The sequence below is a fragment of the Perca flavescens genome, chromosome 4 (assembly GCF_004354835.1).
Source record: "Perca flavescens isolate YP-PL-M2 chromosome 4, PFLA_1.0, whole genome shotgun sequence".
NCBI classification, from domain to species: domain Eukaryota; kingdom Metazoa; phylum Chordata; class Actinopteri; order Perciformes; family Percidae; genus Perca; species Perca flavescens.
In genome coordinates, this window is record NC_041334.1 from 28,858,145 (window position 1) to 28,874,584 (window position 16,440).

General features: G+C 39.4%; 1 protein-coding gene across 1 annotated transcript in view; it reads right to left on the reverse strand.

Moving 5' to 3' along the window:
• The window catches only part of camk1b (calcium/calmodulin-dependent protein kinase Ib), a 41,193-nt gene that overhangs the window by 7,412 nt on the left and 17,341 nt on the right, over positions 1–16,440 (reverse strand). The window contains exon 3 of the mRNA XM_028575395.1: positions 4,230–4,361. Coding sequence (XP_028431196.1) covers positions 4,230–4,361 — 132 coding nt within the window. The remainder of the gene's footprint in view (positions 1–4,229; positions 4,362–16,440) is intronic.

The window sequence follows — 16,440 nt, forward strand, 5'->3', positions numbered from 1 at the left end:
TCAATTTAAAGGGGCCCTTCTTGTAAAAAAATCAAAAGTTATGTTTTACATTCAGTGTCTCTCACCACAACACATGATGTGTAGCCCTGAGGTCTAACAAACATTTTCTTTCTCATAAAGCATTTGCAAAGCCAATTTTAAAAAAATATTTCTGTTATAATATTTGCTTGTGTGTAACCCATTCAATTAATTAACCTCAGTATCTGGACTATGAATGTGGGCTTGAGCGTTATTGAGTTGACTTGAAGGTAGGAGGACAAAGACAACACAAAGCCAACATGTGTCTGAGCTGTACCAGAGGTAACTGTGCATGAGTCAGCATGAGCTCATGCTGGATTACACCAATGACTCTTATCCAGATTGTAAATACATGAACACCTTCATTCTGCTTAGCTCAGTGTGGAAGGAGAGATGGACCCAGTGAAGGATGAATGATGGATTAAACCTGCCGAGTGAGCAGACTCATGTAAAGAGTGTGAGCTCAAGCATGCGCTTTCACACACAATTACAGAAGGTCAAACAAACGCAGTAAAGGTGCATTTAACTTGAATTTCTGTGCATGTGTGTTTCTGAAGAACTTATGGTGGACACTGGTCATGCAGGGTTTTTCCTGACTCAGAATGGGCCTTTGGGGGGAGGGTGACTACGCATGGCAGTAAGCATGATCGATCCGCGTACAGTGAACGCTAAGAGACTGTATTACCTTATTTGGCATGTATGCAAGCAGTATGTTATTTCTGACAATTTGATTAACAAAAAATGTCTATTATGCTTCAGTAAATAAAAACCCAAATTAACAAAAAAAATAGAGTCAGGGGTGCCAAACATTCTTCTATGCAGGAAAAGCCTTGGTCATGGTGACTGTCAGGGAGCTGAAATGTCTATTGAGGGCTGGTGATTCTCTGCAGTAATGACTACATGTGACATTTGGGTGAAATTGGTAGATCTACTGATTCTTTAATCCATTTTCTGTTGAGTCTAGGCATGGGCCGGTTACCGGTTTATAAGAGTCAAGGTTTCAAAACCACTAACATTTTCTGTCATACCGCTCCTAAGGTATGAGCTGTTTTTTATGAGTGGTCAAGGAGGGAAACTGCAGTTTAGTAATCCGTCTCCCTGCCAGTGTGCAGTGTGTTAAAAAATAAAATACTTTGTGTTCAATGGGAAAGTTTTTTTGTTATTTTACCCGGACATTTGAAACAGCCATGTTAATAAGCCTTTTCAGAGTTTCAACCGAGCCTCCACAGCAACTTTACACCAACTCCTCTGATTGGCACGGCTACAAATGACTTAGCTAGACCATGATTAGTCACTGTATGTCTGTGTTTGAGTAAATATTTGGTCTATATTAAAATTAGAAGAGGATGAACAGCCATTAACTAATGTGATGATATCATAGGTCTACATACATCATACATCAAACCACCATTGGGCTGTGCGGCCGTCTTCAATAACAACAATAAGAATGAAATCAGACGCAGCACGCTGTTGCACTAAAGTTAGGGAGGTTATGGAGGAAGTAAGCATTTCCGCTTTTATTTCTAAATGTTTGTGTAATGGCAACTGTAACATTAATGAGCAGGTGCTGAGGAGGAGAAAAATGAAGGTTTTTTTAAAAAAACGGAGCAGTTACGGTATGATCCTTCTAGTTTTGATTGAATTTAAGTATCTCCCCATACACTAATTAAGTCTAACACCTCACTCTCCCTCCATTGACTTGCTCCATCACTGTTCTCCATTTTGTAGGCCTAGTCAAGTTTTTAATTTTAGTGTCTGTGTCTAGGGCTAACTCCCGCCGGCGCATACGTAATTGTGACAATTGTCGATGTAGAGTGACGTAAAAGTCACATCAAATCTGCCTTGGTTGTTCACACTGCGGTCGCACTGGAAAAGAAATCAGACCTGGGTCTGATTCAGGACCACTTATTGAAGTGGACTAAATCGGATTTGAGAAAAAAAAAAATCAGATCTGGACAAGATTTGACTTCTGAAGAAGTCTGACCTGGTCACTTGAACCCCCCCCTCAAAAAAAAAAATCTGATTTGGGCCACTTTTGCCTGCAGTCTGAACATAGCCTGAGTGTTTTCAATGAGGATTATCTGGCTCTACATCTGCCACAACCCAAACTGGACCATTAGACACTGAATTGATAATAAATGAACTTCTTTTAATATTCAAAACACTGTCACAAGTGCTTTACACAGGTTGGAAATGTTAAATAAATACCAATACATTACAGCGGGAGACATAACAAGAGTCATAAAAGAAAAGTCAAGATGACATGTTTGGCTCATAACAGGAAGGAGAAGCGAAGATAGCGTGGGCTGTATAATGTTCTGCCACTGTTTTAGCCACAGCATTTTTATTACAGAATAAAAATGTTGTGTTCCAACTGTCTCTTGCAGTCAAAAAAAAGAGAGCAGGTTTACTTCACTGTAAATCTTCAGTGTTGTGGGGTAGGAATGATTTTCAACAATTACACAGGTACACAATCAATTTAGTGTTAGCAATACTTTACTTACTGATTGTAAGCTTGGCTTGTATTGTATTCAAACAACTGGCTGTGACTACACCTTTAACTGGACTGGACTGAATAATCCGAAGTGAGGAAATAATATTTTCAATCTGATGACTTCATGACCTTGTAAACCAAAGGAAATGTTAACATGTTACACTATTTTAGCTTACAATTACACCTATTCAAAGCATCAGAAACTATCTGGTTCTCAACTCTACAACTAAATTCTGCTGGAAATAAGACTGATGGCAGCGGTGAGACTGAATCTAAACAGTAACGCTGTAAACTCTAAAACCAAAACAATCATCTGAAAGACTGCAGAGCCAAGTGGGACTGCAGCGTTGGGTGATAAATCTCTGTGGGTTCATCACTATGAGTCACGCCGCTCACCTTTCATGTAGTCATTTGATCCGTTGTTAATATAAAAATATGAATTAATGCAGCTTTAAGGAAATATTACTCAGTCAGACCTCGTCCCCATTCTCTGTGTACTGAGAGGGAGTTGAGGATGACGTGTTACAATGAGGAATGAAACCTTTGTATGAGTCTACACAAACTTCAGACAAAGAAGGCGATTTTCAGGCCAAGTTTACTCCATTTGTCAAAATTGTAACAGCTAACTAACCCCCACCACTCTCATTCCACCTCACCTCAGCTCAGGAGGGATCGTAGCTGTATATTGGCTAGAGTTGTGTCTCCTGTAACCCAGGCAACAAGAGCTCTAAAAATAACGTGGGAACCAATGTAGATCAGCCCGTTTTACCATGGCCTGTGGTTCCCCACATCTAAAGAGAAGTACGTTTGAACCGTAATTTTGTTATTGTCACTTGCCTTTGTCTTTATATAATACAACCGTATATCTCATGTACAGGTAGAAAGGGAACATGTGCATGAGCTGGATAAGGAGGAATCACGTGTGCTAGCTTTTGTAGGTCCGGATTAATCAGGACATTGTTTCCTGAAATACAAGCTGGTGTTGAATTTTCTATCTGGAAGACTAGTTAGTTAGTTAGTTAATTATTTGATTGAACTGTCCCTTTTCTGTACAGAATATATGGATCCAAGTCTCACAGTTTATTACTGTTTTACAGCTGTAAGGTGAACTCGAGTGACATGAAAGTCCATAGATAAAAGGAATTACTATTATGTATTATAACAGTAATCAAGTGAAAAGTAGATAACGTTCAATATTATGTATATTCAAAATCAGTCTTAAAACACACCTTTTTAAACTGGCATATTTGGTTTGATTCTGTCTCTAATGGCTATAACCCATTAGCACGGATTAAAATAGTATATCTAGTTATTGTATTAACTTACAATACTGTTTTGTTTGAGTTTATGATGTCTTAATACATTGATGCTTGTTTTCAACTGTGCCTGCAAGGTGTCCTTGAGTGCTTTAAAAAGGTGCGTATAATTAAAATGCATTATATCATCACATGCATTATATTACAGCAGTATTATATATGATATCTAGTAATGTGACACAACGTATATGATGTAGTAATGGAGATACATTGATGAAAAATGTACCATCTTGAACCTTGTGGCTAGTATTTCAGATGCAAGCTAATGCTGCACATTGTTAAACATTGAAAAGTGTGGAGTACAATAAAGACTTAAAAATGCATGTTTATTTTATATATCATGTTATTGATTAATAAAGAAATATAGGGTCTATTATTGCTAATCATAGAAGTCCACTTACTTGTGCAGGACTGCTATCTCATTCTCAATGCTGTTTTCCTTGCCCTCTAAAGCCTTCTTGGGGATACACTTGATAGCCACCAATTTCTGGGTACCCTTCTCCTCAGCCAGGACCACCTCAGAGAAAGCTCCCCTGAAACACAAACACACAGGTCAGTCTGTCAGACCTCAGTCCATTTATCTTTCGGTGTTTAGGCAGAGCTCTTCACATGCATCTGTGACATTTTATAGAAATTCTAGCCAGCTGATGCCAGATTGTGTTTATTTTTTAACTTCAGCCTCCTCCTGAAGTCTTTGGGTTGCTGCTGAGTCAAGTTTTGGAGAGGGGACAATTTGGTGGGATGATTTGGAAGAACCAATATCAATTGCTGAGGTTTATCTTGGTGACAAATTTTGATACTGGCCCCAAACTGTTTTTAATTTAAAGCTTCACTTATGTGATGACCATCCATCAATTGGATGGCCACATTATCATTCTGTGCAACATACTGTATGGTAACGGGCATCTTTCTTTCCTTTTAACATACTTTATTTCTTTTAAAGTTAACAATACTACTGAAAAAGTGTCAGCTTAGTGCAGTACTTGCTGGTATGTGTATGTGGATCATACAGTTCACCATTAAGGGTGTCACGATTTCGAAATCGACTGAAATTAAGTCACAATCTCGAATTTCGAATTAAAAAAATGGAATCCCATCCGGTCGGCTTGTCAAGCAGCCACCCAAACCCCCAAGAACAGCGCGATGTCTTAAAACCATGGGCTTAGTGGCCAATGGTGGAACTGCGCCTGCCCACGTGCACGCCCCCATTTCACGTTTTGCCAAGCGGGAAAAAAAAAAAACACACACATGCTGAAGTGCTGCGAGTCAACATTACAGCCAGTCAAAAGATAGGATGGCAACTACAGATGCAGGAGACCCATCAAAAGAACTTGAACCCCCTCCTCTTTCACTGATGTCGCAGGTGTGGAAGTATTTTGGTTTTCCAGTGAGTTATGTTGACAACGTTTGCGTTGTCAACAAAAAAGCCACAGTTTGCAAGCTCTGCTATGTGCGTGTACCATATTCTGTGTGTTTACCACTGCACATTAGCCTAGCAGCTAGCGGAGTTTCCTTCTGCTTATAGCTTAATCCCGACAAAATATTTTTTTTACTTTATTGACAAATTCTCAAGTTTACAATTGACTGAAGATATAAGTTATTGTTACATTATGTTGTTAATAAATGTTTTAAATTTGACAATGTAGTGTGGTACATTGCGAACAAAGGTCAGATATTATATTGCATAAATATATAGTCTAAAAATGGCATAACAACCTGTGCTTTAAAAAAGGAAATTTAAAAAATTTAAAAAATTAAAAATCGAGAATCGAATCGAACCGGGACCTTAAAATCGAAAATTTTATCAAATCCATGTTTCGGAGAATCGTGACACCCCTATTCACCATAGTTAGGTTTAGACATATAAGACATATAATAACCATTAACATAACAGAGAGCTAACTCCTTGTATTCTTTAATTTCAGCATATAGGTGGACTAGTAGTAACATTATCACTTACCAAGCATTTTAATGTATATTTTAACCATCTAGTACTGTATGTTGTCATATGTGTACAGATAACTGTACTCAACAGTCTTATACTCGGTTGTGACATGCTGAAGGATGCACAGCTACTAGGTCTGCCCTGACGCCTTCTACAATAAACTACTACATTATTTCTCTTTTTCTCTCCATGTGTCTCCCTGCCAACTAAAATCAATAATGACAAACAAGTAAAATCAACAGAACTTTTTTTTAGCATTTTCCCATGACCCAATTTAACAGAAGAGGCAGACATTTTTTACAACCTCTGCTGATGTTTAAGGTAAAGCATCATTAGGGCCTACATTACTTCCTGTCAGTGTAAGTTCCATATGGTGTTTTTGTGTAACATATTTCTCAATTCAGTTGATTTAATGGTAAATAAGGTCTACAGTGGAAGTGGTCTCAGATGTATTACACGTATGAAGTCCATGGAGGATTATGCAACATAATGTCTACAGTATGGTAATTAGTAATATAGAAATGTCAGCTGTTTTACAGTATCTCTTTGGCCACATATAGCTGAACGTGTGGGCAGAGAGGAAATCATCCAGTCACTTTACAGCTTTACAAACAAGGAAGGACTGCATGGTTTCATGCCAATGTGACCAGAAAAGAAAGTGCATGACCTAAGCCCCTTTCACACATGCACTACAACTCTAAATTATCTAGACATTACACAGATTTGAGAACGCAAATGTCAGAATCAGTTGGGTCGAACATTAAACGGACTTTACCCTGCCAGCACCCTAGTACAAAGTCTGTGTAATGTCATGTGTGAATAGAGCTGGTCATTGTCCTGAGAATTATTCTGAGCTAGTGAGCGAGTGGGTGTGTGGCTGACGTTTCTATCATGCGGCTGGCGTGAAACTGAGAAAATACAAACATTCAAGGGTGAAGAAGGGTCATTTACACCAAGATGCTGACAAAAATATCTAATTGGAGAGACGACGAGATTCGGGAACGCTGGCTATTCCATGTCTACCCTTCACAAAAAAAGCCCAGCTTAAATTCACTCAGAGCATTTCGCTAAGAGGAAACTCAATAAAATGCATTTCTACCCTTAAAAATAAAAGCCCAGCTTAAATTAATTTAGATCATTTCGCTAAGAGGAAACTCAATAACAAGGAATTTTTGGCTACATTAGATAGCAAACAAAAGCCAGACACTAGATGCACGAAGCAGCCATGTTAGATTTTTAGCTCAGGGAACTCAGTGGTTGCCAGAATTCTGAGCTTGGAAATTTTAGGTCAGGGGGGCGCGTTTCCCACTTTGACTTCAGAAAATCCAAGTTCTGGGTACAAATGGAACGCACTATAAGTTGCTGTGAGCTTCTAAGCAGACGGCAGAACATAAGTCATCTCGAAGCTGACCGGGCAAGAGAGCAGTCTTCCTCCGTCTCACTCAGACTCACCCTGGGTTCAGTGGTTTAAGTGTGCTGCTAACTTAGTGTTATAAGTTATAACACTAACATTACCGTCGGCAAAACACCCCTGCGCATCAAATCCATACTTAAATGTTAACCATCAAGCCACTAAGCCTGTTTGGAAACGAACACCTCTGCAGAAGTGTTAAATTAATTAATGATAATAATGACGAAGACGAGTATAGCGCCGCTGTCATTAAACCCTGCTTGTTTGTGCGATAAACATGTATCGTGGACGAAAAAAACAACACCTCTCTCTCTCTCTCTCTCTCTCTCTCTCTAAAGCTACACACTCACATTTCGAGGCCGTCTTTGTGAGTCCAATGTGAGCCCATCTCTGTACTCAGTCCGGTTCTGGTGGTTAATTAACGCAGATTGTTGCTGATTGGCTCTCATATCAAGCCGGAATTGGGTGGCACATGGTGCACCCCCATGAGTCCATGGGGCAAATATCTGTGAGTACTCTACATTTTAACTGTGATATTTTTAGTCTATTCTTAATCTGCAAGGTTCTCTGTCAGGTAAATGCAGTAGTAACGTTTTTCTCTGAAGTAGAAGTACACAGTAAGTCAGTATACAGTAGTGTGGTTGCATATTAAGTTCTTTGGGGTCCTTCTGTACGTTATTTTGGAGTTCTGGAGAAAGCTACAAGCAGCAATACAAGAGTCCAAGCAATCAAACCCCTGTTTTGAATGGGCACTGTACTAGTTAACCTTAAAAACAGAACACTGAACCCATTTCCTGATAAAAGTAAGAGTCATCCTGGGAGTGAGACCTTGTGGTCACATCTCAACATAAAGTAATTGTCACAGAGAGGCCATTAGCTTTGGCAGAAATCCAGCTGCGTGGAGGAGGTTGTCAGTGCTGCAAATTCCTCTGTAGCATCTGGAGGATTTAGTTGACATTCTCCATACTCCCAGTGAGGGGCTCTGGGAGAAGTGTCAAACAGTGGTTCACACAATCACTGAAAAATCTGAGAACACTAATGTGTTTTTAACTATGGATATTGTCTGTTTGTTTGCAGGCAAACCCTTGCCAGTGGCACATCCTTTTAATTATTCCCCAAATTAAGTGAAACAGCAACCCTAGGTCAGCTGAACTGTAGACAAAGCCTGTTTGTCAGAAACAGAAGTCTTTTTACCCCTTACTTCCTTGCACCGAATGGTGCTGTGCCTTTTTTTTTATGTAGTCCCAGAAAATACTTCCTTCTTTCTGAATGTCAGTGAACTGCAGGGTAACATTTTCATTGTGTTAGGGAACGATCTCTAACACGGCACCATTTAAAATAGGTGAATTCTGCATATTGAGGATGTGAACTATGTAGCACATTCCATACAAGGCCTTTTTTTTTTTTTTTGCCCATGATTATGTTTATTCTGGGCATAATACAGCAAATATATTGGCTGGAGGAGAGTACCAACGTTAATCTGCTAACAAAGGGCGATGTTTTGTGAAAAAACAACACCAAAAACCACTCTATTTAGTTTTACTAAACATAGCAATAACAATGAAGAAATAATTTAATTTGTTTAATACAACGTTCAATAGAGTGGGCTCTCTGGGTGCCTGGATGGTCACCTGGTAGAGCGCGTGCCCATTTATAGAGGTTAAGTCCATGACATAGCGGTTCGGTTCCGACCTGCGGCCATTTACTACATTTCATTCCCCCTCTCTCTCCCCTTTCAAGTCTAAGCTATCCTGTCAAAAATAAAGGTCTAAAAATGCCCAAAAAATAATAAAAAAACAAGTGTTGGCTCTGGCTGTTCTACACTTAAGCCCGGTCTTGTCTCTCATTGGCTCACTCATCCAAGTGCCTTTCTACGGACTATATAGGGAGCCAAAATCACGCCCTTCTACTTCCAGCCAATGGGACCTATCTTTCGAAAAAATATGAACGAGAGTCAATGGAGAGATAATTATTATTTTTTGATCCCGTTTGAATTGAGCCATGGATTACAAATATGATATTTGTTCATTTAAAAGATAATTTTTCAACCGAAGAAAGTCTCAGTTTATTGTTAAACTGTTGAAGAATAAGACTGTGAAAATACGTAATTAGAAAGACTACACACTTCAAAGTCGCATGAATGACGTCTCGCTGAAGCTACGATGTCTGTGGGTATCGTACCGGGGATGTAACGTGTGCTTGTTCTTTTGCTTATCTGCTGAAAACACTTCACTGGATAAAACACATCAGGCAAGATAACATTACATGTGTTGTAACAGAGCTAAGCTAGCTAGCTAGCGAGAAAGTTGAGCATCAAGCTAGGTGAGGTAGATTGTGTGAGACGGGAGATGTAGTTCACTGAGCCGTTTCACACAAAACTAAGTGGTCATATGACAAACATACGGCTAACTGAGACTTTCTTTGGCTGAAAAATGTTCTTTTAAATTGACGAACATCATATTTTTAATCTATGGCTCACTTCAAACGGGATCAAAAACATAATTTGCCTCTCCCCGTTCACTACCGTTCATATATTTTCCGAATTAAGGTCCCATGAGGTCCACCGGAAGGGGCATGACTTCGGCTCTCTATTGTGGAGCACCACAATATTTCTACTATAAGGATGGAAATCTAGGAGATCCCTGTGTCTAGCTGTGGTGCAGATGTTACACTAAAGAGTGAAAAAAAATGTAAACAAAAATCCATTTGTTACTGACACAGTGCAGGGCCATAAAATATGAAGAGCATAATTGTGATGAATATTTGATGGGTGGTGAGTAGTTGTTGAGTTTGCGGAGAGCTTAATTCTAGCAAAGGTTTCAACTGGAATAAAAGGTAAACAACTGTGTTTGCTGAGCTGTTCCTGCTCCTAACAGGATATTCTTATCATCACCATGGGACCTGTGTCCAGGATGAGCACACACACACACACACACACACACACACACACACACACACACACACACACACACACACACACACACACACACACACACACACACACACACACACACACACAGCAGGCAGCAACAAATTGTAAATGTATGGAGCCTCAAACAGAGTAAATATTTACATGATGACAAAACAACATATATTCTAGTGATGGACATTGTGCTATTATGCATAAATTCCATGTCCAAACACAGCCTTTTTACTTTCACTGCTCAAAAAGTTCAAATATTAACATAGTTAATTTACTAATTTACTTGCTCTGTATTACATCACTCTTTTCTGTCTCTGAGTAAGTTGCTTGCACTACAAGCAGCCTTTTCATTGTGTAGGTGCATGGTGCCTTACTCGGTGCATGAAAGCAATTCAAAACCAAGGAATTAGGATCTCACATGCAATCATGCACGCATTTGTACTCACTCCCATACAACAAACACACAGGCACATAACATAAATGCAAACATGTAGTAGCAGACCATTATACGAGGCTGTGTTACATCCACACAGATGAAAGTAGCCAAGCTCTGATTTACGATGACAACAACAAAGACCATATTGATAAGTTAACTATTACTACTGACATACTTATGCAACCAAGCCAAACACAATATGCATTGTCTTTTTGCAGAGCCAAGGAAGGCCCACTCTTCGTATGCTGTTACAGCCTCAGTCGCTCCTCTTTTTAAAAAAAACTTTGTCCTTTGTCCTTTGTTACCATCTGCTCTATTACAGAGGGGTCTATGCCAATGCAGACATGCACAGTACAGGCGCCGTGTTGAAGTAAACTCAAATAATATCAATGTTGATTTTCATTATAACATAACGAAGGAAGCTTTCCTCGTATGCTGTGGCGTTTTGAGAATACAGAGCTTCCTTATAATGGGTTCTGCCATGTACTGTTTTCCCTATAAATCCCACATTTCTTAAACTCCAACCAATTGTGCCATCTGTCCTGCTGAGAAGTTGGTCAAGAAGGTATGTAAGCAGATGACAAAATGGTAACTGTGGAAAGGTCAAAGAGACATAGGGAGGGACCATCTGGTCCAATCAGAGCAGAGAGATACCCAACTGTGAATCTGGCCCTGAAACATAAAAAGACCATCTTTGCACTGTGGGCCCTCCAAATGCAAAGATCTGCAAAACCAAACCGTATTTGCCCTCCTTATCTGGTAATTAACGCAATGCATAACAACAGCATCTAGATTTAGAGCTCCAATGCAATAAATTACTCTTAAAAACAAATTGGTATTCATACACAGCCCAGGCTCTGTAAATGGGATACAAATAAAATGCCTCGGAACGAGCCACACAATACTATTCCAACCAAACAGTCGTCTATGTCCACGACGCTCCACTTCCGAGATTGCTACATCGCCGCCGGAAATTACGCCGGATTTCACTCTTTTCGGGCGGATGTCCGGTACCTTCCGCTTTCTTTGTGTTGGAATTTTAAACTCTGTTCGATTTGTGAGGACTATGGTTAACTGCTCCTCAGATCTCTGCAGGGTAAATCGAGACAGCTAGCTAGACTATCTGTCCAATCTGAGTTTTCTGTTGCACAACTAAAACAACTTTTAAACATACTCATGTCCCACCAAAACAAGTTCCTTCCCGAGGCTATTTTGCAGCGGCACCGTGGCTTTGCCCGGTGTTTAACGCCACCCATGACGATTGTGACTGGTTTAAAGAAATGCCAATAAACCAGAGCACGTTTTCCTCCCATCCCGAAATGCTGTGCGGACTAGCCAGACCCTCCTGTGGAGGAAGGTCTGGCAAAAGAGAGACTAGCCAAGAGCAACAGCTGTGTTCGTGCACAGGACAGGGAAAAGGCCGTGGATGTATGATGAGAGAAGGGCAGAGGGAGCAAGAAGGATGGTTAAAAAAAGAAAAAAAACTGACGGAAGGGGGTGAATTTGTTTTGGTTTTGAGTTCAAATATCATAAATCATTGAACAAATCACGGACTCCACCTTTAAGGTAATGTAACCTAACACTTATTGAGTCATTTTAATTATGCATTATGTAGTCTAATTCTTTATATATCCTGTGGTTTTGGGGTCATGGTTTGGCATGTTTTTGGTACAGTGAAGTAAAATATAACACTTCACAGTGCCTGGCCATCATTGTTATGTACAAATCCAGTCCCAATGGTACTGGTACTGAAGCACTTTGAGTAAAGTCACATATGTGCGATAAGAAACATTCCGATGCTGTTGATAATTGCTTTGGTTGCACACTGAACTGATTCCAGATGTTTCCAGATGAATATGTGTACACCAAATGACGCAATTGTAATAAAAAAGGATATATTCTTTAGTCTGCTTTGAACTGATAACAAATATAATCTGCTGGTGCTATCATGTTTTGCTCACGCTCAATTTAATAATCCCTAAATATGAGTGTTGCCATGGTGCTCCTATGTCACTGCCAGTAACCGTGTCCTTTTTCGAAGCCGTCAGTGCACTCCACACAATTGCTTAACAAGAGGAAATATCATGACCATATTAAGAAATAGAAAATGTAAATATTGTCTGTGCTTTTATCAGTTCCAGTAGGAAGTGTGGCAAAGCCCACAGTGACACTTGATTTTCACTATTCCTCTGACTCGTCTTCCCCAACGTACTTCATAAACATTTCTGTCCATCTGTAAATCTGAATGTGGGAATGACTAACAATTTACATTTGGACATCTGGTGTGTACATCAGATACCACGAACCATTAACAACATGCATTTTAAAATTGTCCATAGTGCTTAACATTTGTAATTATGTAAAATGCTGTAACTGTAAATAGTTATACATTTATTTCCGGTGTGTGATGCACATTGTGTTTGTGTCACTTATGGTAAACAGTTTTAGAATTAAATATTTCTTAAAGGGGTGATAGAATTCAAAACTGATTTTACCTTGTCATAGTTGAATAACAACAGTTTGGAGGGTAAATAGGACATACATAGAACCTCAAAATCCCATTGACACCTCTTTCCTCCGCAAATCTCACAATTTTAAACTGCCTCTGAAAACGGGCGAATCTGAAATCTCAAAGCTAAAAGTTGACGTCAACTTCTCAACTCTTCCTTATTTGGCTCTACCTTCTATCTTTGTAATGCCCCAACATTTACATAGGCCACTAACTGATCTGAGGTCAGTTAGTCTTCTGAATAGGTCGCGCAGATCTCAGAAATTGTTCATCTGCTGTTTTACCACTAAATTCACTTCTGAGACTTTTTTATGTGAGAAATCAACTATGTAGAGGTCAAATATGGTCCGTTTTACAAAAATTGATGGCTAAACCGGCCTGCTGTGAGGTAGATGGAGCTCCGTCACGGCTGGCCTTAAAATCCATAACTATGCATTACATTGATATACTCTAGTTATGCCGAAAGTGTAGCTAACTAGCTGTGATCTGTACACATAGGATTGAAGGAACACTAGCAGCTAACGAAACCTCTCGTGTTCACAAAAATGCATTAAATTGAAATCGGACACAATTGTTAGCTTTATAAGACCTTGGGGTAGCTGATACATAAGTGGCGTGACAAAATTCAAACCGTGCAGGCAACTGGCAGCCAGCCAGCTCCGCGGAGCCCCGAGCCCCGGTAGTAAGCAGAGGTGTCAAGTAACAAAGTACAAATACTTCGTTACCTTACTTTAGTAGAAATTTTGGGTATCTATACTTTACTGGAGTAATTATTTTACAGCATACTTTTTACTTCTACTCCTTACATTTTCACGGAATTATCTGTACTTTCTATTCCTTACATTTTAAAAATAGCCTCGTTACTCATATTTCAGTTCGGCTTGTTTTCATTCCGGCTCGTCATTGTTCAAAAAACACACACAAAAAAACCTATCCAAATCGCTCCATCCGGAGAGAGTGAATGTGATTGTGGTTGGATGAGAAGTATAAACATAGCTATTCCGACACCCTATTGGTTTGTACGCGATCCATCAAACCTGCACAGACCCGGTGCTAATACGCCACCGGTGCCTTAACGACCGTTATCTACCGGACCGAATAGCAACGCGGATTTCGGTGCCTTATTTAGGTGCCACTTAGATGCCTGCGCTTCTCTCTGATGCTCCGAAAACGGACGTTAGAGGGAACTGAACATCGCCGCACGGGACGCTAGTTAACACTACAGTTGGCAGCAGCTAACGTTAGCCTACGGTTAGCTAGCAGCGGGAGTAAACACGGTTAAAATTCTGACAGCTAAACGGTGTAAAAGTGTGTCTGTATTTCACTGCAGAGGATTGTAACACCAGTCTGTAGCTGCCGTTGTCTGAAAAACAGACACAGAGATGTGTCACCTTTTTCAGCCCTTCTGAGTTTGCAGGTATGATTTTAATATTACATTATTATAGTCATATGATTTTGTCCTAACGTTTTGGGGTTAAGCTGTTGTCCTTAATGGCATTGTTTCCCCCTTACATCAGGGGTCTTCAACGTTTTTTAAACCAAGGACCTATAAGGATAAGCTATTAAAATATTAATTGTTGGCAAGATTTTATAATATTTTAATGTTACATACTGTATGTGGCACAGTAAATCTAGGATTAACTGTATCTGTGGGCTGATATCTTAGGGACTCCCTTACCTATAGGCCAGTAAGCCTATCATCAGTGGGAATTTATATTTGCTAATAATATGTTGGAATTATGTTAAGGCATTTTAATTTTAAAAGACTCAAAGATAATAAAAAGACTCAAAAATTTACAATAATTTGGAGGCCCCTGCAATGACTTTGAGGACCCCTGGTTGAAGATCTCTGCCTTACATTACTTTTACTTTTATACTTTAAGTAGTTTTGAAACCAGTACTTTTACAGTTTTACTTAAGTAAAAAGCTTGAGTTGATACTTCAACTTCTACAAAAGTCTTTTCAAACCCTAGTATCTATACTTCTACTTGAGTAATGAATGTGAACACTTTTGACACCTCTGGTAGTAAGTAACCGAGAAACGGTGACTTTCACTGGGTATGGAGGTTGCCGTTTTCTCGTCTGTTTGGAGCTCCTAAAGTCCGACCCGTCTTAGCAAATTCGCACTTAGCCATCAATTTTCGTAAAACGGCCCATATTTGAGCTTTATATAGTTGATTTATCGCATAAAAAAGTCTCAGAAGTGAATTTAATAACGAAATAGTAGAAAAACAATGTATAACTTTGAAACGTCTGAAATATGAGACCTGCTGTTTCATCTCCAATGTGTTTATATGTGGTTCGCTCTAACCAATCAGCGTGCAGCTCATCTATATATTCATGAGCATACCATATTTGGAAGAAAAGCTCATGTTACAAATAGGGCCTTATTCACAGGGTAGTTAAGGGCCCATAAAATAGCATTCGGGCAATTTTCAGCCCAATCAATGTTACATACCCTATTAGGAGACCTTAAGGAACAGTGTGAAATACCCTATATAATCATTCTATCACCCCTTTAAGCTAGTACACAGAGTATTATAATCCACTCTGCACCTCTACAGATCCTTAGACACGTTTAGCTCATTATCTCTGTCAGGTGTAAGCCTGGAGGGGATCATGCATTTGGTCATGCCTGTGCATCTGTGTGTGTGTGTATCTGTCTGTCAGCATAAATTTTTTTGTGCACAGTTAGGCTATGTATGCTTAAGGTACCTTTTGTGGTCGCGGTCATTCATAATTTTTGGGAACCTATTTTTGACTGCTCTGTTTTGTATTGACTGGCCGGTCGGGACCACAAGTGATCAACTACTTCAGTAGCAAAGGCATTTCCGGCAATCGGCTATGCTAATAAGAAGCCTTACCTAGTCTGTTGCAGGCCACATTTTGGCCTTTGTTGTTGCTCAAAAACGGACTTTCCTAAACAAGTTTGGGCTCATTATGAACCAGGGCATCTGCTAATTCCATACCTGATATGTTGAGATAAATAAATCCACGTTTTTGTCATCTTTGTCAGCATCTTGATGGGAGGGGAGATAGAGACACACCTGGCTGAGATCTGCACTATACAGAGTGCACTTTAATAGTTGTTTTTGGTTTTATGGTCTGTGCATTTTAGGGCTGTCCTCGACTAAAGAAATTCTTAGTCGACTAACACTTATACAATTTTGTCGACTAATCGATTAGTTGATTTAATTGACAGAGCTGTGCGCTTTGAGAGGTGGTTAAGACTAGAAAAGCACAATATAAATGTAGTTATTAACCATCTGTAAAACTGAGTTTCTCCACAATTAATCCTGCAAAAGCACCACTTTAAATCTTGTGTTTACCATAAATGTGCTCAGAAGTTTCTTGGAAATAAGTAATTAAGCATGAATAAGCATAAAAA